General features: G+C 38.1%; 1 protein-coding gene across 1 annotated transcript; it reads left to right on the top strand.

Annotated features, from left to right (window-relative positions):
• Positions 1-14,308: 14,308 nt before the first annotated feature.
• Positions 14,309-25,081, top strand: LOC123877534 (26S proteasome regulatory subunit 10B). The gene is made up of 9 exons (XM_045924337.1): positions 14,309-14,496; positions 15,199-15,318; positions 16,349-16,485; positions 18,137-18,235; positions 19,434-19,583; positions 20,981-21,104; positions 22,438-22,648; positions 24,069-24,234; positions 24,921-25,081. Exons 1-9 carry the CDS (start codon positions 14,412-14,414, stop codon positions 24,996-24,998), a joined length of 1,170 nt encoding a protein of 389 aa, XP_045780293.1. The 5' UTR covers positions 14,309-14,411; the 3' UTR covers positions 24,999-25,081.
• Positions 25,082-25,230: the final 149 nt, after the last annotated feature.

Raw genomic sequence — 25,230 nt, 5'->3', positions numbered from 1 at the left:
GCATAGTTGTGGATCAGTCGTTTTAAAACGAATTGAAACGCGGATTGGACTGAGAAATGGTTTCAGGGGGGGTTTATCCGTGTCCTGGATACCTGGTTGGTTAGTGGAATTTCATCTCTCAATTTGACAGCAAGATAGAATGCAATAAGAAATAGGAGCGCAGCGAGCGCATTTTATTTGTTTAATACTGATAAAAAAGCGAAAAATAAACGAGCTCAGCCATAAAAAAATACGTTTAAGGGGCATGAGACGGGCCTGCCCGCGAAATTCAAATTTAATTTGGTTTTTCGCAATTTGTAAACTAATACGACAACGTAGGCTTACAACATTTTAATGGCGACAATGGCAGTATCATCCTCACAGGTTTATATAAAAATCTTTACTTGAAAGGGCCCAGTTTTAGAAATTAATTCTAGTATCGACTATTCTCACAAATTAGTCGATACTAGAATTAATTTCTTGCTGCCATTGTCGACATAAAATGTCGTAAGCCTACGTTGTCGTATTAGTTTACAAATTGCGAAAAACCAAATAAAATTTGAATTGCGCGGGCAGGCCCGTCGCTTGCCCCTTAAGGCTATCGTTGTCAACGATCTCCCGTCGATTTCCTACGTATGATATTATTGTTCTTATCTCTATCTGCCCTGGTTCGTGCATTCTCGGTTCCTAGATCGGTACATTTGTGATAACCAATTGAAATTGCTGTGATTGGCTGAATTTACCATGTTCTTGCTGCGACAGTGAGTTTGAGCCACTAGCGGAACAATGTTAGCCGGTCAGAAATGATTGCAATTAGTCAACCTGTTTGACGTCCGTGTTCTGTTTTCGATTACAAAAAAGAAAAAATTGTTGTTGCAATCATCAATTTTAGCAAATAGTGAAAGAGAGTCGGCCAATCAGAGGTCACAACTACCGTCACACTTTCTGTCACACTATGGCAGTAGGCATACCGAGTAATGAAAACAATTTTTCATTCTGTCTAGGTCGAAGTAGGGTTGCCACCTGGCTCTTTTTGATTTACAGGCTACCACCATCAAAAATACGGGGTTTAGATTTGAAGAAATTTGAAAATTTGAAGTATTTGAAGAAATAGGCGGTGGTTCTCTCTGAAATGCATGGAAAGCCTATTTAGATATTTTAGTTTATTTGTAAGTTTTGTATTTTTTCTCCGTATGTTGCCGTGTCTTGATTGGTGAACTGTGTTTGCAATGTGGTTTTAAATAAAAGATTTATTTATTTAAATAGCTTTTAAAAACTCTTAAGTTTTGTAAAGCAAAATGTTATACATTTCATGCATACAATCTTTTCATTTTAACTTAAAATTACATTTAATTTGTAATTCCACCTTCACAGTATCAATACTATGGCCGTAGCCAGGAATCGATTGCGGGAGAGGTTTTATCAGGGCCGGAACTGAATCCTGTCATGAGGAAAAAAACATTCGCTCAACTTTATGGGCTAATTACCTGGTTAGTGGAATTTCGCCTTTCAATTTGTCAGTGAGATAAAATACAACAATAAAAAAGCGCGAGCGCAGTGAGCGTAAGTGTTTTTGGTTCAATACAGAAAAAATTAAAGTGAAAGGGAAACGAGTTTAGCCATAGCAAGATTATATTTTTAAAGCTTCCTATCCATACTAATATTACGAATACGACAGTATATCTATTTGCCTATCTACCCTTTCACGGCCCATCTTCTTTACCAAAATTTTGGTACTTACTATTCAGAGGTAACTTGCATCCCAGACATTTTTTTAGGCGGCTTTTTAGCCCGGAAAATCCCCCACGGAATTTTTTAAAATCTAAATTCATGCAAACGAAATTGCGGAGTTTACACCAAGTAATACAAATTCAAAGCGCGAGTGAAGTGAGCGCGAAATGTTTGATATATTTCCAAAAAAAATTGGTAAGCAAATGCAAGAAATAGTGTAAGTATTATTTTAGGCTTAGGTTTTTGACGGATTCCCAGGCGCAGTCGCCATTTCTAAATTTCTGGTCTGATGGGAGGCTTCGGTCATGGCTAGTTATATGGTTACTATGGCCCTAACGGCCAAGAAATTAGACTGCATCATCACTTACCACTAGAAAAGATTAAAGTCACGGGCTAACTTGTATAAAAAAAGGCTTACATCCTCAAACCAAGCACCGCTGCCTTGGCTACGACCATGATCAATATCGAGTGGGTTTCGGCTACGCATTGCCGCAAAAGGAAAATATTATTTCTACTGGACATAACGTCAGTGTTTGATTTCGCCAGCCAGGTTTCTGTATCCCGAAATACGGGGTAACCAGTAAAATACGGGGCCTCTGGCAACCCTATTCGGAAAACACTGTCACATTCAAGTTAATGTCAAATATTTTGTTTTCAATTACAGAAAGCTGCATCAATCATTATTACAATATTTTCTTTGTTGTGATTGGCTGAATTTTTGAGTTTGAGCCAATAAACAGACTGTTTGCCAATTAAACGTCATAACAATATAAATGCCAGAAAGTTTAACCAAATAAAACAAACTTAATGAGAACCTAGTGAGAATGCAAACGGCACACAATTTATAATACATATTATGTTAGTCGTATATAATAGATATTATAGTAGTCGTTCACTTTGGTAATAGTCAGATTGTCATCAGTAAAATTGATATTGGTTGATGTATCGTAAATTATTGTTTCGGTGACAAATATTTTTATTATCTATTTATCTTTGAACAGAATGGAATAGAATGAAATGGAATGGAATACAATGATAAATTTTTATTCCTGTAAACTTTTAGGTAAACTTCAAAGTGTTTTTGGATGGTCAGACAAATTTACCACTGGTTCGGAATGCCGTTCCTACGTTTTCTAGGGTTTCGTACCTCAAAATGAAAAACGGAACTCTTATAGGATCACTTTGTTGTCTATCTGTCTGTCTGTCGTGTGTGTCAAGAAAACCTCTAGGGTACCCGTTGACTCAAAACCATGAAATTTGGCAGGTAACCTAACTGCGTAATTTTGGGTAGTTTTTTTAATCGATAAAGAAAGTTTGCGACATTGTTCAATAAAAAATTTGGATTCCAACTCCTCAATCCTGATGTTGCAGGGGACCTGACTACTAAAGCTAATGGGATTTAAAAAGTGTCGATTATTAATTGATATTGAAGGTATAGGATGCTGTAAGAAATTGCATTCCTAAATCCTGGTGATCCCTCGGGATTTGAAAAGGATCATCCGTTTAAATATTCTTACGTGAACAGAAACAAGTTGCATCCCGGGGACGGGCTATTACGGAGAGGCAACTTTTGTTCTGGGAAATGAAAGGATCGGGATTTTTAAAAACCTAAATCCACGCGAGCGAAGCTGTGGGCATTAGCTAGTTGTAAATATATTTAAAAGCTACTATAAGATAATAGATAAGGTACTTATTTCCTTATATTTTTATTGTATGGCAGCGCGCGGTTTTAAATTATAAATTGCACGTCCTGTCCTTTTCTGTAATACATTTTTTTTTCAATATCTACCGCTTTATCTCATAGCAAGAGTCCGTAAGACATAATACAGTGAAAATAGGCAAAATATACAATTTTTGCAGTTTCCACGTCAGTACCTGTCGAATTTTTCTAACAGTGTAAGCAGCAGAGCTGAGTTTACCATCAAGTGTTGATATGTGGGTGTTCCATAGAAGCTTTGCATCTAACATTATACCGAGAAACACTGGGTTCTCCTTTATTTTCAACATATGATTATTTATCAATGAACTTATGTCATTTAAGGTCCTGGTATTGGGCAGTGTGAATTCAACACACTTAGATTTCTTTGCATTTGGAAGTAAATTGTTAGCAATAAATCAGAGAGTGACCTGTGATATGGCATTACATATAGTATACATTGTCAAAAATTATAATATTAAAGCTGTGCGTATTGCGTGAGGAATAGGTTGCAAGAGAGTTGCAACTTGCAGGGTTTGATGCATGCGCTATTGCCAGCAAACATGAGACATATTTTTATCTACAGGCAACGTCTGAGTAGGTAATGCATACGTCTAACGCAAGTTGAAATGTACCAGTGTATTTAGTTAGACCTATCGACAAGTTTGGAGTTGGGTGCAGTCTAAATGTGGCCCGTGTGTTTAGACTGTCAGTTTCTGTCAGTTTCACGTGTCGTCCCCCGCACTTCACCACCCCGCTTGCACAAATCGAGACAGCACGAAATTTTCAAGATTTCTGGGTGTAATTTCTGGTTTTCGTAGTTCCCACACAATTATAACAATATAAAATATATAACGATAATTTTTTTACTACATAATATTCATTAAATTTTCTAGGTCTGTGGTTTTTCCAAATTTCATTAAATTGCTCCATTGTCTAGAAAAACGAGTACAAAGTTGGGCCTTTTTTTAAAGAAAAATACAAATCTTTGAGCCCCTGTAATTTTAAAACTACATATTATTAGAAAAATCTAAAACACCACAGACACAGATATTAGTTTCTAGACTATGTCTGCAAAATTTCATGGACTTTGGTTGCTTAATATTCAAATGAAATGGGAACTACGATTGTATGGAGTAAGTGACGGAGAGAGTCCTGTTAAAGCGCCTAACTCTACTTTTCCCATGTATTTTATTCAGGAAAAACAAAGAGTTCCCAGGAGATTCTCAAAAACGTGAATCCACGTGGATGGATGGAAGTTGCAAACAACATCTACCTACCTATCACACTAATATTATAAAGGAGAAAGTTTGTATGTGTGTGTGTGTGTGTATGTTTGTTACTCCTTCACGCAAAAACTACTGGACGGATTGGGCTGAAATTTAGAATGGAGATAGATTATACCCTGGATTAGCACATAGGCTACTTGTTATCCCGGAAAATCAAAGAGTTCCCACGGGAATTTAAAAAAAACCTACATCCACGCGAACGAAGTCGCGGGTATCAGCTAGTCTATGATATAAATTAGCCTATGCCCCGCATGGAAACAAATTTAAAACCCCTGTTTTACCCTCTTAGGGGTTGGATTTTCAAAAATCCTTTCTGAACCATGTAAACGTCACAATAGCTATCCGCATGTAAAATTTCAGTCCGATCCTTGCAAAAGTTTGAGCTGAGCGTTGATAAATCAGTCAGTCAGTCAGTGTTTCCTTTTATAAAGTGTTACAGTGGTTTTTCACGACTCAACCCGCCAGTTTTCCCCGGAAATGTTCCAGTTAGTGAGTTGGAATCAAGGCCAACGCAGAACTTTGCGATCATTGTTGACACTGCATTCGATTCTGTATTGTTTAACGAACTGCTTTATTTTGCGACCATAATATTTCTACAACAAGATGCAGTTAAACAGCGCTAAAAACTCGACTACTACCCGTCAACTGCCGATAGATAGCGATAGATATAGTAAAATTGTTTTTCTGTCGCTCGGTGTATTTTAACATTGTACTATATTTATATTTAATTAATTGCTTTAAGCAATAAGGTCGCCTTTGCACACAATTGTTTTTTTTCTGTTTCTTCCTTTTTTGTTGTGTTCTTTTTCATGTTTCTTGTGTGTCTCATCTATCTACCTATTTATGAACTCAGAATTCTTTCCTCTTTCATTTGACATTCCACTCGATACAATAGCAAAAAAAAATTTTTGGAATTCCCACTTTTTTTTGATGTAACATCCGTTAGGTCGATTTTTTCGTATGAAATAATATTTCGTATGAAATTACAACGAATTATTGGACACCTCATTCATCAAACTCGGCCGCAATAGTTTAAGCGCTACGGTGGAACACACAGAATCTGGATACAAACATAAGTACATACATAGACTAATAAAATCATAATCATACCTTTTGGCTTTGCCGCAGTCGGGTAACAAGTGTAAATTAAAAAATAACAACCCCGACAAGCGAAGATTACAGTAATAACTAAAAAAGAGCTGATAACCTTCAAACGGTTGAGCCGATTTTCTTGGATTATAGCTAAGAACACTCTCGATCAAGCCACCTTTCAAACAAAAAAAACTAAATAAAAATCGGTTCATTAGTTTAGGAGCTACGATGCCCCAGACAGATACACAGATACACACGTCAAACTTATAACACCCCTCTTTTTGGGTCGCGGGTTAAAAAGCAAATTTGGAGTCCATAAAAAACAAATGTCGTTCCATCTTAAACTTAGTTTCTCTCACGTTAGGTAGACGAGCTTAGTGATTGATGTCTGTTTTCACATCAGAAACTTTTGGCGACGGGTGCCCAAAGTTATGTTCAGTCACGTATGTCTTTAATATTAGTTTTATTACGTACATGTTTCACAACAATGAAGGCTGCTGGTTATTGGGAAATTGCTTCAAGGCTCTCTATAGTGTATACCTTTCTATAAAGGTACACACACAAAGCTCTCCAACAGTGTTATGAAACGGAATATCTACGCAGGGGGTAACACTGAACGCGCGTGTAAACGTGCTTGTAAATATACATTAATTTTTCTTTTTAACTGACTCCGTAACGCAAAAGAGTGGTTATGTGTTCATTAGTCTTTATATTATGTTTGTATGCTCCTTTGCGGTGCACAAACTAAACGCGTGGATCGATTTTATTGACTTTTACTCTAATGAAATTTTGAATATCCTATTTCAGTGGAGGTCCTAGGTACTTTATAGAAAGAAGCTAAATATAATATGCAAGTCAGTTTCTCAATAATTTGTGATAGCTATAATATTATGATACCTAGATTAGAATTTTTTTATTCCTTGGCTATATTATACATCTGTGCGCAAACCGTTTTCTACACACGATGCAATCAAAATGCTAGCAGAAACGAAGACGGATGATAGTACTGATGATTACTAATAGATAAGTACCATAAAAATCTACGAAAAAGAAATTAAGTAAATCCTGTATTTTTAAAAGTTCACCATAATATAATGGAAATAAAACATTTGACTGACGCCAGAGGTCAACGAACGTTCCGTAAATAGGCCACTCGAAGTCAATGCCGCGGCGTAGGTGGGGCATTGACCCGAGTTTTGCACGCTATACAATGCAGGTTTGAAAAATACTAAATCATGAAAACTACAAGATAAGGCAAATGGTTATCGGCATTGGATTGAGTTATCGAAGTATAATAATATCGCTTAGTTTTTGCTAGCGTTCTAGTTACTCCCTGTAATAGATCCAAGAGTTTGGGCTGGGTATTGATGACAGTCAGTTAGTGAGACAGGACTTATCTTTTAAGTCAGGATGTTCACGTTCCCACGCGCTGTGTGTGTTACAGCCTTTAATTATATCTATGGTCACGGTATACAATAGGTAGGTATATACACAGGTTACCTTTTACGGCTGACTGGAGCTTTGAAAACTCTCATTCCATCGGTTTTTCCTTTACCTGGACTGATGGTGACCCTTTTTGTATTAAAATAAAACTGTATGGCACACATACAGTGTAATATCATCATCATCGTCATCGTTATTAACTTATCGCCGGTCCACTACTGAGTACGGATCTCGTCTCTGAATGGGAAGGGCTTAGGACATAGTCTGCCACGCTGGCTCAGTGCGTATTGGCAGATTTCACACACCTTTGAGAGTATTATGGAGGACTCTCAGGCATGCAGGTTTCCTCACGAGCGTTGTTTTTGATATTTATGATGAATGATATAACTCCGAAAGCTCTCCGAAAATCGAAAGAATAACCTCGATAACTCAACGGTTAAGCAGACTATGGCCTAAACCCTTCTGAAGAGACCCGTACTCAGTAGTAGACCGGCAACGGGTTGATCTTGATGATGAGTTACCTACCTACGAAGGCAGTATTTCAAAATTTACTCAGTCCAATCCTCATAAAAATCCATCTGTCATATACGGTCGTTTTGGTTTACTACGTACCTAGTAAAGCCCGCAGTTATAGCTAGATCATAAAAGTTTGTCGATACAAAGACATCTAGACTTTGTGACTTAGCTATACTGTGTAGGGTAGGTTTAGGTATTAAAGGACATGAAAGAATCTTTCCTAATCTTACATAATACCTAAAGTTTTGATTATCTTGCTCCGTGTTATATCTAATTTCGAACAAATACCTAAGTATTTCGCTTGTTCTTTGCGCGTATGTCTGAAGGGTCTTCTAATTACGTTTTGAAGAAAATTTTGGGGTAAAGTGAGGCCGGTCCATCGTTTACAGCGTGGTCCTCGAGTTGGTTGTTGGCGTGCTGTGGTTCCGGCATGCCTCTAACGGTGTTTGGGGGCACGTAGTGTCCCAGTGGTGGGTCTGCTGAGGCGGACATCCGCTGGCGGAGTAACGAGGTGTAGTCGGTCCCTTGTGCTCCGTCGTCATTGGTGGGATGGAACTTCGTGAGGTTCTCGTGAGGTAGGAGTCCGACATAACCACTGTGCTCCCCCGTGGTCTGTGGTATCCATGACGGATTTTCCTCACGATAAAAAAGGGGTAAAGTGGGGCAGACCATCATCATCATGATTATAACCCATCGCAGGCCCACTACTGAGAAAGTGTCTCTTCTCAGAGTAAGACAAGCCGTCTTACATGGAAATGTCATCATGAGGAAACCTGCATACCTGAGAGTTCCCCATAATGTTCTCAAAGGACTGTCAAGTCTGCCAATCCGCACTTGCCCAACGTGGTGAACTATGACAGGGTTGAGAAATGAGTGGATGATGAGTCACTCAAAACGGACTTGGGTATAGGTACTTGACAACTAAAATTAAAGAAAAAAGAAAGAAAAAACGTTTATTCTTCTGCTGCATTTCAACAGAACTTACGTAAAATTAAAATACCAGCTGAGTACCTACCAATATGTGGGTACATACAATTTATTTATGAAACTACACGATCAAAGATTAAAATCCCATCAAATCGTGGTAAAATCCAAATAACCAGACCCGTAGACCGTAGTTCCTACCTTATGCAGCATCGAATAACTTTTTATGTGATATTTTATGGTGAAAGCGATATTATGACCCATAACCGATCTAAATACTCCCGTATTTCGACACCTCCCACGTAAGTTGTTGTAAGCCACAAAATTGCCATTTTGCGTTTTTTACATAACAATGTCTATTTTTATCTATTTTATATGTTCAATTAAAAAAAATCCTAAAAATGTTGTTTTTTAAAGTACTTATGAGGCGTATAATGTTGTATTTTTCAAACGAGGACGACGTAAAATATCATATCGACCTTTACAACGTTTTATGTGGGGTGAAATCGCATGTTTGCGCCTCGTATGTAACAGATACAACAGATCACGCCGGACTTCAAATGAAATGTTTGTAACTCAAGACACTGATATGTCACGGTTGTGTTTGCATTTTTTTATTTCATTATCGTATTTTAGTAATTTAATAGTGATGCCAAGCTAAACTATTGTATAGATTACATACAACAATTTACGTCGTTGAGGACACCCAAAAACAGTATTGTATGATGACATACAACCGTTTACGTTGCAGAATTATAATAAATTTTGTGTTAAGTGATACATACAACATTTTACTTCGGCATTTATTTCTCAAAATTTTGTTGTATGATTACATGCTATATTTTACGTTGCTATGACATTGTTTTTTTTCTTACATACGACATTGTATACAATAAAACTATGCTAAAATTTAGTTTGATGGCAACGTAAACCTATGATAGTCAATGAAATAACTAATCGGCTCATCATACCACTAGGTTACCATATAATTAACAAAAAAATCACTACTACAATATATTATTTCAGAGCCTACCTTTCCAATAAATAGGTTGGTAGAACCTGCCAGGTGGTGGAGTCCAATTTCTTTACGGCCTATCGTCCAAAAATAACAAATATTTTTTTATGATTTTAAAGCTCATGGCCAGAAAAAGGCCAGAAATGATACTGTAGTCTTCAGCAGATGCACCTACCTACTGGCAGATCTCTATTGTACAAACACGTGACTTATGGATCTTTAATTTCGTTTTAAAGATACCATAGAGCGGAACAGGAACTCAAAAGTATTCACGAAAGATCTGTCTACTAAACAGGGCCTGCTGATACGACAAAAAACTGACAACACCTCTTTTCAGCTAAACTTGAGCTCTTGAAATAAGTGGAGAAGTTCTATGGACAGTTATACACCACAATACAAAGACTTGTTGAAGATTTGGCTAAAGATCCCAGAGCTAAATTGACGGGACACTATACCCAAGATATCCCAGATGCCAGTTTATACGAGATAAGTATGGCTCTCAAACAACTCAAGGATAAAAATTCGCTCGGTGATATCAGAATCACAGTAAAATTCCTAAAAGCGGGTGGCAAACCAGTACTTAAGGTCTTTCAGCGATTTTCCAATCGCCATGACAGGATTTTCAATCCCGTCATGGCGATAATGCCGTAATAAATAATAAGTAATGGTTTATTTGTTGCAATGTGGGCACAAAAGGTTAGTGAATCTTATATTCAAATTAATCTAGTTCATTGCATAACGAAATTACAAAGTTACAAACATTAGTTAAGAAGAGTCATAGACTCATGTCACTGCTAAGCCATGTCTATAAGCTGTTGTTATCGTAAGTCATTATGAATCGTCACAATAATAAGTTCGATGACTTTCAGCATCCCTAACAAGCTTGATTCTGAAAAAGCTCAAGCACTATAGGTCACATTCATAAGCTGCGACATGTTATGCATAATATAACTGAAGGCTATTATAATAATCTGCCTCTTTGCTAAGCGTTTGTAAACTATGAGAAAGTTTTTGATTTGGTGGAAACTGGGGCTGTATTTAGGTCGCTATTGAGATGCTGAAACAACTGCCTGTTCATGCAAATGCTGAAATAGAATCCTGTACGAAAACACCATGTCAGTCGACATATAGGACCAGACTAGGCCAGTCCAATTGCAGTGACAGAGTGCACATTGAGACGTAATTCTCTGAAACTCTTTACCCCTCCTTTTAAGACGTCCTTATCTTTAAGCTTGGATTGGAATGAACTTGACATTAACATCAAAAGAAAGACATAGTCACTATCGCAGAAACTCTGGGAAACCTCATTAGGTTTCCCAGAGTTTCTACATTTACAGCTCAATAACCTTTGCAAAGTTTCACAACAGATGGGCCTGAAAATGAACATGAGTAAGACGAAAATTATGTCTGATTCTTATGTCTCGGCCCACCCAGTAATCGTTGAGGGCTCTGCACTTGAAATTATAGAAAAGTGTGAGCCTGGAACAGGTACCTGGACCAGGTAGGTAAGTGCAATTTCAAGAAACAGGTCAGCCAACGAATCCGACTCGGCGGCAGCGTACGGAAACTAAATTAGTCTTCGAACAGTGCGTGTTACCAGTGAGGACATATTATGGATCCGAGATAATATGGTCACATATTATAATGGAATTCATAAGAAAGTTCAGAGTCACTAAGCGGGCAATTAGAGAGCTATATTTGAAGTTTCTCTACGTGATCGAATCTGGAATGTGGATATCGGTAGGAAAATCAGAGTAACCGGCATAAATGGGTTGCGAAGCTAAAGTGTAAATGGCCGGGGCACATAATTCGAAGGACCCATAGACGTTGAGGTCCCAAGGTGCTGGAACCTCGCACTGTAAGGCGCAGCGTTGACAGACTCCCACTAGGTGCACAGACGACATCAATCGAGTCACAAGGAGCCATTGGATTCAGGTGGTGCAAGCCCGTGGCATATAGAAGTCCCTACAAGAGACCTATGTCCAGTAGTGGACATCCATTGGTTGGAAATGATGAATCGGACTACACATGATACATTTTTTTTAAATTTTAAACGACGTACACTGTTGTATTTAACACATACGATGACACTCAACCCGTTTTTTCCAGCGTAATTTGTTGTAAGTATCTTATACAACATTTTACAAAGATGAAACACGACGTAAAATGTTGTATGAACAAAATCTCAGAAATGTGAAGTATTTCTATAAATTATCTTTCAGAATTTGTTAAAGTACTGTAAACTATATCTAAATACCGAATTTCACAAAAATATATTGAAAAATGGAGCTTTAATTTCAATTTATATCTTTAAAACGCTCTACTGAAAAGTTGTAGTTTTGGGGATACAACAACTTACGTGGGAGGTGTCGATTTGGAGTTACCTTTATGGCTTTAACATCAATAAACCCCATAAAACCTCTTGATCTGTATGTTATAATATATTGAAGGTGCTATCAAATATTCTGTGGTAATGTGGTAATACGCAGTAGATTTTTTTTAATAAAAAAAATAGCGAGCAAACGAGCAGGTGGGTCACACACACAGTTTGCATATATACGTGGAAAAAAAGGATTTGGCACAACGGGCGGTCGAAGTGCATCAGGCACCCAGGTGGTGAGGGTGAAATTGCTTGCGGTGGCGTGCGGTGCGGTTGTAGAAAAATAAGGGTGGAATGAGGTCAAACAGCTGTTCAGGCTGGACTGACGACCGGGAAGTGGGTGGATGAGGAAGGCGGAGGATTGTGTGTGTAGGTTCCTACTTTGTTGCTAATCTAAGCAGAGTGCGGGCTAATAGCCGAGGTTAACCGAACGTCACAAAAATGTTCAATATGCGACCCTCTTCACACCACGCTTACAATAAAAGACGGCCGAGTCAAGTGTGAAACAATCTTTGATGTAGTATGTTCCGTATAACAATGGTTGAGGTTTTTGAAGACTTATTCTTCAGGGGTTTATTGGGGGCTTAAGGGTTTAGGAAGGAAATGTGTCTCGTCTGTTCACACTGGACAGAGTGGATTGATGGAATTTTGCGTCATCATTCCTCATACGCATGGCTAAGGTTTGGAATACTCTTCCGCGATCTGTGTTTCCTAACAATTACAATCCGGGTATCTTTAAAACAAGAGTGAATAGGCACCTTCTAGGTTAACGCGTCCCATCTTAGGCCACATCATCACTTTCCATCAGGTGTGATTGTGGTCAAGCGCTTGCCTATAATGAATTTAAAAAAATTATAGATCGGGTATTTTTCCTCAGATTTTCTCACTCGATTAGCTTTGGAAGAACACTAGGTAGAGTCAGGCAGCCGTGGATTGGGTATTGTAATGAGTTGGAAAGTATTATAGAACAACAGCTAATATTATACAGCAGTCTATTCTTTTAAGGGGCTCGAAACTAGCTCCAGTATCGACTAATTCTGACACATTAGTCGATACTAGGGCTAATTTCTTAAACTGGACCCTTTCAAGTAAAGATTTTTATATAAACCTGTGAGGATGATACTGCCATTGTCACAATTGAAAATGCCATAAGCCTACGTTGTCGTATTAGTTTAAAAAATGCGAAAAACCAAATTAAATTTGAATTTTGCGGGCAGGCCCGTCGCTTCCACCTTAAGGAAGAATATCAGGGCTAGGGTTTTCGAAATTACCTGAGGATCACTAAAAGATCGTGAGTTCCCGATGTAATATTTCACGGCGCTGAAACTCACGAGGCATTATTTCTGTGGGACGTGACGTCGAATGTAGTTATCAACGTAAGTGTTGGGATTATTGTGCCAATGACTGGGCGCCATTTTTCTTTTCTTTTTTTTAATCCAGGCTTTTTTTTTACAAAATCATGATCAACCCATCTCCGGCTCACTGCCGAGCATGGGTCTCCTCGAGAGGAAAAGGCTTTGGCCATAGTCTACCACGCTCATCAAGTGCGTATTGGCAGACTTCACACACAATATTATGGAGAACTCTCAGGCATGCAGGTTTCCTCACGATGCTTTCCTTCACCGTTAAAGCAAGTGATATTTTATTTTTTAAACACACATAACTCTGAAAAGTTAGTGGTGCGTACCCGGGTTCAAACCCTCGACCTCTCGAATAGGAAGTGGATGTCTTAACCACTAGGCTATCACAGCTTTTGATAACATTTTTACTCAATAGACGCATTTTTGCAAAATAGAGGTTCTTAACTTGGTCAGTAAATTAACTAGCCTAGATCAAGGTCTCTGGGAGCCCACCACATTATTATTCCACGAAAACCCCGTACCTAGGTACCATTACGTGATTAATGGGAAGAGGTCACTTATCTTCAGCAATGAAATATTCGACGCAGAGAGAAAGAGAAACACTAGATACTACACCCCACAGATGACTATTATACCTACTAGGTCTAAAATACAAACCTCAAACGGCGGCTATAGGCGGATAGGCTAGGTAGGGATACTAGGGATGAAGTCGCGGGCATCCTCTTGTTATGAATAAAGGTGAGATGGGGGAATGTAATGTTTATTAATATTCCGCCACCACCCTCTCACGATTTTTAGGTTATTCATCTGTGATTGCTATAATCTATGATGATAAATAGTCTGTCATTTTACAGCTGTCAATGTCAACCAATGTTATATGTCAATGTCAAATTGTCAAACAAATTTTGCGATTCATGTCGCGAGCGTTCGGCGGCTAGCAATCTAGCAATTTCTTAAAAAAATAGTAAAATAACCTTTTGAAATCATGGATTCTATGAGGGAAAAGGCTTTTCAAGATTACCGTAAGAAGTTGATGGAGCACAAAGAGGTGGAATCGAGGCTAAAAGACAGTAAGTTGACTTTATAAACATCGATTTGTGCCGACTCATCCAGGATTTTTGTTATTTTGAAGGCAATTTAGGCTTTAAAGTTTAGTGTTTCTCTTAATAAATGCATCTGTCTGTACTTATTTATCCTATGAAAGTTGTTGCAAACCTCTATACAAAATGCAGTAAAATACTAAATTTGACTAAATTCAACAATATTAAGTAATAAAAAATAATGTTTTTGATGTTTGATGTCTAATAGATTATAATAAGAAAAACATTAATAAAAATGTGAACTAACATTGTGTTTGTAATATTATTAAATTGGCGATGAGGATGGGGCCACAGGTCTAGCAACAGTAATTTCAAATTTGGAAATTGGATATCAATAGACATATCAATGCAGTTTTTTTGTAAAGAAATCTTTAGTAAAAGGCGAAGTAATAAAAAATAATGTTTTTGATGTTTGATGTCTAATAGATTATAATAAGAAAAACATTAATAAAAATGTGAATTAACATTGTGTTTGTAATATTATTAAATTGGCGACGAGGATGGGGCCACAGGTCTAGCAACAGTAATTTCAAATTTGGAAATTGGATATCAATAGAAACACATCAATGCAGTTTATTGATTGTCAGACTAGTGATTATTGACTGAGGTACATAAAATATTACCAAAAATAAAAAAATAAGGTAATTTATCTTAACCTAACTTATATTCCAGTGCGAGAACAGTTGAAGGACCTCACTAAACAGTATGACAAGAGTGAGAATGACCTAAAAGCTCTGCAGAGTGTGGGACAGATAGTTGGTGAGGTGTTGAAACAGCTGACTGAAGAGAAGTGTAAGTTTTTTTTTTTTTTCTTTAAATCTGGCTTTACTCTGATTAGCCAATGTCAAGTTTGTGATATTTTCAAGTTATTGAATTTATACAAGTATGGACTCCGTCTGCGCCGGCGCCCGCCGACATACGCGCGGCGCCCCTTTAGAGCGCTTTCCAGTCAGTTCCACCACTAAAAAACACCAACTAACACAAAAACCAGCCACTCTTAACAAAAAAAAACACTCCAAACAAGCACAGCACGCGCGCCAGCAAACGCCATCACAGACGAAGTCCGTTTTTGAGTTTTGACTTGAAGTCGAAGTGTAAGTATAAAGCTGCAGTCATATCTAATGACATTTAACCAAACAGTTACAGCAATCATATACAGTTTAACTGCTCTATTTTTTAGGGTCCCGTAACTCAAAAAAAAAATGAACTTTTATAGGATCACTTTGTCGTCTGTCTGTGTCTATAGGGTACTTCCCATTTGAACTTATATAGGATCACTTTGTTGTCTGTCTGTCTGTCTGTTGTGTCTATAGGGTACTTCCCATTGACTTAGAATCATAAAATTTGGCAGGTAGGTAGATCTTATAGCACAAGTGCAGGAAAAACTCCGAAAACCATGAATTTGTGGTTACATCACAAAAAAAAATTAAAAAGTGTTCTTGGTAAAATAATTAATTTACTAATCATAGATGGCGCTGTCCGGACATTAACTTACATGAGACTTTGATTCATAATAAAACATAATTTTCTATTTATTTATATCAAATAGAGTAGGAAAACTGTTCACAGGTACTGTAACTATTTGGTCTCATATTTCTCTGGCATGAAACAGCCTTGCCTATTGAATTATTAATTTCATATCAATAATATCCATTTTTTTTTGTGTTTATGTTATTTTTTCTGTGTTTCTGTTATAATTTTTTTTGTTATTTCTGTTATTTTAGTTTTGTAAACATTTTTTAAAAATATGGGTAAAATGAGAAAAGTAAATAAATGAGAGAATGTATATCCTAAACAATATAATCCTTATCCTTATTTACAGTCATAGTGAAAGCTACAAATGGCCCCCGGTATGTGGTGGGCTGCCGTCGCCAGCTGGACAAGAACAAGCTGAAGGGAGGCACCAGAGTGGCACTAGACATGACCACTCTTACCATCATGAGGCATTTGCCCAGAGAGGTAAGACATTCTTGTGTGCAATCATAGTGAAAGCTACTGATGCCCCTTATGACATGACCAGTCTTACCATCATGAGCCATTTGCCCAGAGAGGTAAGTTATTTTTGTTTACAGTCATATCGAAAGATACAAATGGCCCCTATGACATGACCAGTCTTACCATCATGAGACATTTGCCCAGAGAGGTAAGACATTCTTGTGTGCAATCATAGTGAAAGCTACTGATGCCCCTTATGACATGACCAGTCTTACCATCATGAGCCATTTGCCCAGAGAGGTAAGTTATTCTTGTTTACAGTCATATCGAAAAATACAAATGGCCCCTATGACATTTGCCCAGAGAGGTAAGACATTCTTGTTTGCAATCATAGTGAAAGCTACCGATGGCCCTTATGACATAACCAGTCGTACCATCATGAGGCATTTGCCCAGAGAGGTAAGACATTCTTGTGTGCAATCATAGTGAAAGCTACTGATGCCCCTTATGACATGACCAGTCTTACCATCATGAGCCATTTGCCCAGAGAGGTAAGACATTCTTGTGTGCAATCATAGTGAAAGCTACTGATGGCTCTTATGACATGACCAGTCTTACAATCATGAGCCATTTGCCCAGAGAGGCAAGACATTCTTGTTTGCAATCATAGTGAAAGCTACAGATGGTCTCTATGACATGACCAGTCTTACCATTATGAGGCATTTGCCCAGAGAGGTAAGACATTCTTGTGTGCAATCATAGTGAAAGCTACTGATGGCTCTTATGACATGACCAGTCTTACAATCATGAGCCATTTGCCCAGAGAGGCAAGACATTCTTGTTTGCAATCATAGTGAAAGCTACAGATGGTCTCTATGACATGACCAGTCTTACCATTATGAGGCATTTGCCCAGAGAGGTAAGACATTCTTGTGTGCAATCATAGTGAAAGCTACTGATGGCTCTTATGACATGACCAGTCTTACAATCATGAGCCATTTGCCCAGAGAGGCAAGACATTCTTGTTTGCAATCATAGTGAAAGCTACAGATGGTCTCTATGACATGACCAGTCTTACCATTATGAGGCATTTGCCCAGAGAGGTAAGACATTCTTGTTTACAGTCATATCCAAAGATACAAACGGGAAAGCAATGAATGAATGAATATACTTTTATTGTACACCACAAAATTAGTACAGAAAAACACATACAAAGCTCAACAAAATATAGGTACAATTTGGCGGCCTTACCGCTACCTAGCGATCTCTTCCAGGCAACCAAAATGGTCCAAAGGATATAGCTATAGATATTAGAGGTAGGTGGTGCAAGTATACATTTATATACAATATTAAAATAAATAAATACATAAATATATAAATAGATTTTATTAAACACAATAAATTTTATTAAAAACAATATTAAAATAAATAAATACATAAATATATAAAGCAATTTGGGTTGTCTTTCAATCACAACACAACAATGCTTGGATGGTGGGCATGCTTTTTGCATGGATGTCGTTAAAGATCTGAAGAGTGGCTACTTTTTATCCTGTAAAATCAAAGAAATCCCATGGAATTTTAAAAAATCAGCTGTTACTTACTAGGGAATACAATAAAAGACGGTTTTCAGGATTTCATTGATATAATCTTGAATTTTATGTTTGTTATCCAGGTAGATCCTCTGGTGTACAACATGAGTCACGAGGACCCGGGTGACGTCACGTACTCCGCTATTGGTGGTCTGCAGGAACAGATCCGACAGTTGAGAGAAGTAAGCTTTCAAAAAAAAAATTCTATACTCATTCTTAAACATTCTAACTCATTATAACTCAGAAGACGCAGGTTTCCACATTCCATCTACACGCACAAAACGTTTTGCGTCTTCATTCCTCATACGCATGGCTAAGGTTTGGAATACTCTCCCGCGATCTGTGTTTCCTACCAATTACAATCCGGGTATCTTTAAAACAAGAGTGAATAGGCACCTTCTAGGTAAACGCGTCCCATCTTAGACCACATCATCACTTTTCATCAGGTGTGATTGTGGTCAAGCGCTTACCTATAGTGAATAAAAAAAAAAAAAAGGTTTGAATCCTGCTGGTTTCACAATTTTTGATATGTATTATTACATTGGACAGCTGTGATAGCCTAGTGGTTAGAACGTCCGCATCCTAATCGAAAGTCGGGGGTTCGATCCCGGGCACACACCTCTAACTCTTCAGTTATGTGCGTTTTAAGCAATTAAATATCACTTGCTTTAACGGTGAAGGAAAACATCGTGAGGAAACCTGCATGCCTGAGAGTTCTTCATGTACTCAAAGGTGTGTGAACTCTGCCAATCCGTATCAGGCCAGCGTGGTAGGACTATGGCCTAAACCCTTCTCAGAGCACGGGTCTCTTCTTTGAGAAGAGACCCGTGCTCAGTAGTGGGCCGGCAAGGGGTTGATCCTAATGAGTCACATTGTATCAACAAGTGTAAATTAAAAATGTATAACACCCCCGACAAGTGAAGGTTACAGTAACTAGAAAAGAGCTGATAACTTTCAAACGGCTGAACCGATTTTCTTGGACTATTCCGTGCCTACGATCCAAAGTATCTCAGTTTTCCAAAACATCATTTTCAAATAAATAATTATTTATCTAGGCAACGTCCATCTTGACAGCTTGACTTTTGTCAATTGACATAATATTATGAACCTAACGGTTATCTAACCTTCTTTTCTACAAGAAAACTAGAAAAGAGCTGATAACTCGTAAACGGCTGAACCAATTTTTTTGGATTATAGCTAAGAACACTAGCAATCAAGCCGCCTTTCAAACAAAAAAAACTAATTTAAAATCGGTTCATTCGTTTAGGCGCTACGTTGCCACAGACAGATACACAGATACACACGTCAAACTTATAACACCCCTCTTTTTGGGTCGGGGGTTAAAAACAAGTTTCATAATACAAGATAATTTTGTCCTAGGTTATCGAGCTGCCTCTGATGAACCCAGAACTGTTCGTCCGTGTGGGTATCACTCCGCCCAAGGGTTGCCTGCTGTACGGGCCGCCGGGGACGGGCAAAACTTTGCTAGCCAGAGCCGTCGCCTCACAACTGGATGCTAACTTTTTGAAGGTAAAACTACTCTGTACTCTGTGTACGTCTTAAATGGGCACCCTTTTACCTCTCTCGTCTGGCTTTACAAAGATTAGCCAATATCAAGTTTGTAGTTATTTGTAACAAGTTAGTTAAACTATACAAGTATGGACCCCGTCTGTGCCGGCGCTCGCCGACATACGTAAGGCACCCCCTTAGAGCGCTTTCCAGTCAGTTTTAACAAAAAAAAAACACTCCAAAAAGGCAGAGCACGCCCGCCAGCCAACACCAACACAGACGAAGTCCTATCGGCCTTTTATCGGACGTAATTTGGAGTGTTTATAGGGTTCTGTACCTCAAAAGGATAAAAGGAACAAGGGTTCCTTGACAGACAGACAGACAGACTATAAGGATTATGAGTTCTTGTACGCCGCTTCGGAAGTCGGAACCTTTCGTATGTGAGTCCGACTCGCACTTAACCGGCTTTTTAGGGTTATGTACCCCAAAAGGAAAAACGGAACCCTCATAGGATCACTTTGTCGTCTGTCTGTCTGTCAGTCCGTCTGCCGTGTCTGTCAAGAAAACCTATCGGGTATTTACTTCCCATTGACCTAGAATCATGAAATTTCTAAACGAAAAACTTGCACTTATAACGTATTTCCAACTAAGCCCTGCCGCACTGTTTTTGCGCAGCACTCCTTCATCAATCGCATTTGTCATTAATTTAATATGCTTCATCACAAACATCGGCAACTCAACATTTTTAATTCTACGACGACCTGCTTTCGTCGTAACGTCATTGCCTCCCTGCGTAAGGGAGTTAATTAGTTTGTAAGAGATTTAACGATGTAACGTGTTAATTTAATATCGATATTCATTATTGCAACTTACCCCACTTTACTACCTACTAACCTTTTAAAATATCATTGTATTTAAATCTTTTGTACTAGCCTTTTATTAACGTTTATACTATGTATCTTTTTAGCTATAAACAATTATATTTTTGTAAATATTTTATGTATAAAAGTTGTAGGTTAGTCGAATAAAATAAAATAAAAATAAAATAAATTTGGCAGATGGATAGGTCTTTTAGCACAAGTAAAAGAAAAATCGGAAAACCGTCAATTTGTGGTCAAAAAAAAATTAAAATGAATTGATGAATAAATAATGAGTAACTATACCAAGTGGGGTACCTATCATTTTGTGAGAGGGTTTTACCTTTACGTTTCAAACAAGATTTTTATTTATTTTTTGATTTGTCGGAAAAAATACCTAAATATGGAACCCTCGGTGCGCGAGTCTGACTTGAACTTGGCCGGTTTTTTTTTAAATTGAGCGTAAAATATACATTTTCTATAGTCCTTATTCCTTAAAAATCAGTAATTAGGGTAGAAGAGTTTTAAAAACGTGTCAATTACCCTATTGTTCAATTACAGGTAGTGTCTTCGGCCATTGTGGACAAATATATCGGTGAATCGGCGCGTCTCATTCGTGAAATGTTCAACTACGCGCGTGATCATCAACCCTGTATCATATTCATGGACGAGATTGATGCTATTGGTACGTATTTACTGGCTGATACCCGCGGCTTCGTCCGCGCGGATTTAGGTTTTTAAAAATCCCGTGGGAACTCTGATTTTCCGGGATAAAAGGTTGCCTATGTCAATTTTCGGGATGCACGCTAACTCTGGACCTTTTATATAAATCGGTTAAACGGACCTTTAACAATCCCGTGGGAACTCTTTGATTTTCCGGCATAAAAAATATTTATATTATGTCCGTCCCCGGGACATAAGCTAACTCTGTACCAAATTTCGCCTGAATCGGTTAAACTGTTGGGCTGTGAAAAGGTAGCAGACGGACAGACAGACACACTTTCGCATTTATAATATTATTATGGGTTGTTATTATTATACGGGGATCATTCCCCAGGATGTAAGGTAACTCTGTATGAGATTTCATCAAACTGTTGGACCGTGAAAACCTAGTATGAATGAATTAAGCTAACATCACAATATTACGACGAACAGCTTAAGAGGGCTCTCTCCGTCACTCGTTTCATACAATCGTAGTTCCAATTTCATTTGAATACTAAGCAACCAAAGTCCATGAAATTTTACAGACATATTCTAGAAACTAATATCTATGTCTGTGGTTTTCCAGATTTCTGTTAAAATTTTCGGTTTCAAAGTTACGCGGTCTTAAAAATTTTCATACAAATCTTTGAGCCCCTGTAATTTTAAAACTACATATTTTTAGAAAATCTAAAACACCACAGACATAGATATAGTTTCTAGAATATGTCTGCAAAATTTCATGGACTTTGGTTGCTTAATATTCAAATGAAATTGGAACTACAATTGTATGAAACGAGTGGAAACGAGTGACGGAGAGAGCCCTGTTAATTCATTGAATCATAAACATTATAAAAAGCTGGGTTGCCCACTAGACAATTGAAGTCTTTACATGATAGAAACCGGCCAAGTGCGAGTCAGACTCGCACACCGAGGGTTCCGCACTCTAAAACAAAAACTATTATGCATAAAAATAAATAAATATCTGTTTTGGAATGTACAAAATAAAGCCCTTTCATATGATTCCCCACTTGGTATAGTTATCTTACCTTGAAAATTGAAAATACTAATTTTAATATCCCATGAACACATTTTAATTTTTTTTTTTTTTGGGATGAAAATTCGCAATTTTTTGGAGTTTTTCCTTTACTTGTGCTATAAGACCTACCTGTCTTTCACGATTCTAGGTCAACGGGAAGTACCCTATAGGTTTTCTTGACAGACACGACAAACAGACAGACAGACAATAAAGTGATGTTATAAGGGTTCCTTTTGAGGTACAGAACCCTAAAAAACGGGGTTTCTTTCTTTTCTTGCAGGTGGCAGACGTTTCTCCGAAGGTACCAGCGCTGATCGTGAAATCCAGAGAACCCTGATGGAACTGCTGAACCAGATGGATGGCTTTGACTCGCTGGGCCAGGTCAAGATCATTATGGCCACCAACCGACCTGATACCCTCGACCCCGCCCTACTGCGCCCTGGTAGACTGGATAGGAAGATCGAGATACCCCTGCCTAATGAGCAGGCCAGGTATGTACCTTATATCCTGGTAGAATTTCTCAACTGTTCTAGTGTTTGGGTAGACTATACATCTCTTGAATTGACCGAATAACCTAGTAGGAAGTCTAAAATATCATTGACCAATAAAAGACCCAGTTATGGTGTATTTTACAGTTTTCCCAAGAGGTAGAATTAGTATATATGTCCTCCTGAATTGTACTAAACATGGTAGGAAGTTCGTATACCCTTGTCTAATAAGCAGGCCAGGTATGTACCTTATATCCTGGTAGAATTTCTCAACTGTTCTAGTGTTTGGGTAGACTATAGATCTCTTGAATTGACTGAGTATCCTAGTAGGAAGTCTTAAATATCATTGACCAATAAAAGACCCAGTTACGGTGTATTTTACAGTTTTTCCAAGAGGTCTACCTCTTAGTATATATCAGTCCTCCTGAATTGTACTAAACATGGTAGGAAGTTCGTATACCCCTGCCTAATGAGCAGGCCAGGTATGTATCTTATATCCTGGTAGAATTTCTCAATTGTTCTAGTGTTTTGGTTGACTATAGATCTCTTGAATTGACCGAATATCCTAGTAGGAAGTCTAAAATATCATTGACCAATAAAAGACCCTGTTATGGTGCATTTTACAGTTTTTCCAAGAGGTAGAATTAGTATATATCAGTCCTCCTGAATTGTACTAAACATGGTAGGAAGTTTGTATGCCCCTGCCCAATGAGCAGGCCAGGTATGTACCTTATATCCTGATAGAATTTCTCAACTGTTCTAGTGTTTTGGTAAACTATAGATCTCTTGAATTGACCGAATATCCTAGTAGGAAGTCTAAACTACCCTTGACCAATAAAAGACCCAGTTATGGTGTATTTTACAGTTTTCCCAAGAGGTCTACCTCTTAGTATATATCAGTCCTCCTGAATTGTACTAAACATGGTAGGAAGTTCGTATACCCCTGCCTAGTGAGCAGGCCAGGTATGTACCTTATATCCTGGTAGAATTTCTCAACTGTTCTAGTGCTTTGGTAGACTATAAATCTTTTGAATTGACCGAATATCCTAGTAGGAAGTCTTAAATATCATTGACCAATAAAAGAGCCAGTCATGGTGTATTTTAGTTTTCCCAAGAGGTAGAACTGGTAGATTTCAGTCCTCCTGAATACCCTTGTCTAATGGTATGTGTCAGATATCCTCAACTCTCCATCCTGGTATCAAGATCGAAACACGGTGCCAAATAATCATACTAAATAGATAGTCCAGCGGTTCCGAGGTCGTCCTACGCTGTGCTTGCTGATACGCGGTCTCCACTCCAGAACACGTCTGCCCCAGCGGCCAACAGTTCTGCGGCAAACGTGTCCTGCCCACTGCCACTTCAGCTGGCTAATTCGTGATGAACTGATGATGATGATGAAATGATGATTTTTATGTGTTTCCAGGCTAGAAATCCTCAAGATCCACGCAGCCCCGATCGCCAAGCACGGCGAAATGGACTATGAAGCGGTAGTCAAACTCTCCGACACGTTCAACGGCGCGGATCTACGTAACGTGTGCACTGAGGCCGGTCTGTTCGCTATACGTGCGGAGAGAGAGTATATAGTACAGGTAAGATATAGAGGTCCACTGCTGGACATAGGCCTCTTATAGGAAATTCTACATGCCGCAATCCTGCGCCGTTTGTTGTCGTCTGTCCACCATAGCCTTTCCCGTGCGAGGTCGCCATTTCAGCACTTTAGGACCCCAATGTCTATGTTTTTTTCGAACGATAAGCCATTGCCACTTCAACTTTGCAATCCGTTGAGCTATGTCGGTTACTAATGGTTCTTCTACGGCTATCAATTTTTTTTTATGACAAATTAAAAAAATATATTGGATAGCCATAGAAGAACCATCACTTAGAGGAAATCGTTGTGTACTATTGTGACTCCCATCTCATCTCTCGTAATCTAGGCTCGTACGTTTAATTTTTCTAGTATTTTAGTTTAGTTACATTAAAAAAAATACTCAAGGAAGATTTTAGGTCCAAAATATGGATATTTAGTAAACGCTAGTAACTTTTAACATAAGCAAAATTTCTTTAAAATTAAAACGTACGAACCTAGTTCTCCATCATGTCTAAAACATTTCTAAAAATTATGAAAATTGGACTACATTTAGAAAAAGGTTATCGCTTTCTGTATGAAAATTTTTAACTAGACGATCCTCTTAACCTCTGAGTTACTGAGGCTTCTAATTCTTGTTTCTTGTGATAGATGCAGCATTAATACTGATAGTAACTTCGTATTTTTCAGGAGGATCTAATGAAAGCGGTGCGTAAGGTCGCAGATAACAAGAAACTCGAAAGCAAGCTGGACTACAAGCCCGTCTGATTACACAGCATTTATATTGTCATAGGCCCATCAAATATTGTCATCATTATTCTTTGTATTCGTATTAAATAATGATTTATTTATTTTCGAGTTTCACTTTTAGACTTCTGTACCTCAAAAAGATAAAAAGACCCTTATAGGATCACTTCGCTGTCTGTCTGTCTGTCAAGAAAAAGAAATCAACCTATATGGTACTTCCCGTTGACCTAGAATCATGAATTTTTTAAGAGGA

Source organism: Maniola jurtina, chromosome 24, assembly GCF_905333055.1.
Source record: "Maniola jurtina chromosome 24, ilManJurt1.1, whole genome shotgun sequence".
Lineage (NCBI taxonomy): Eukaryota > Metazoa > Arthropoda > Insecta > Lepidoptera > Nymphalidae > Maniola > Maniola jurtina.
The sequence above is the reverse complement of the archived record's forward strand: the minus strand, read 5'-3'. Positions and strand labels throughout refer to the sequence as shown.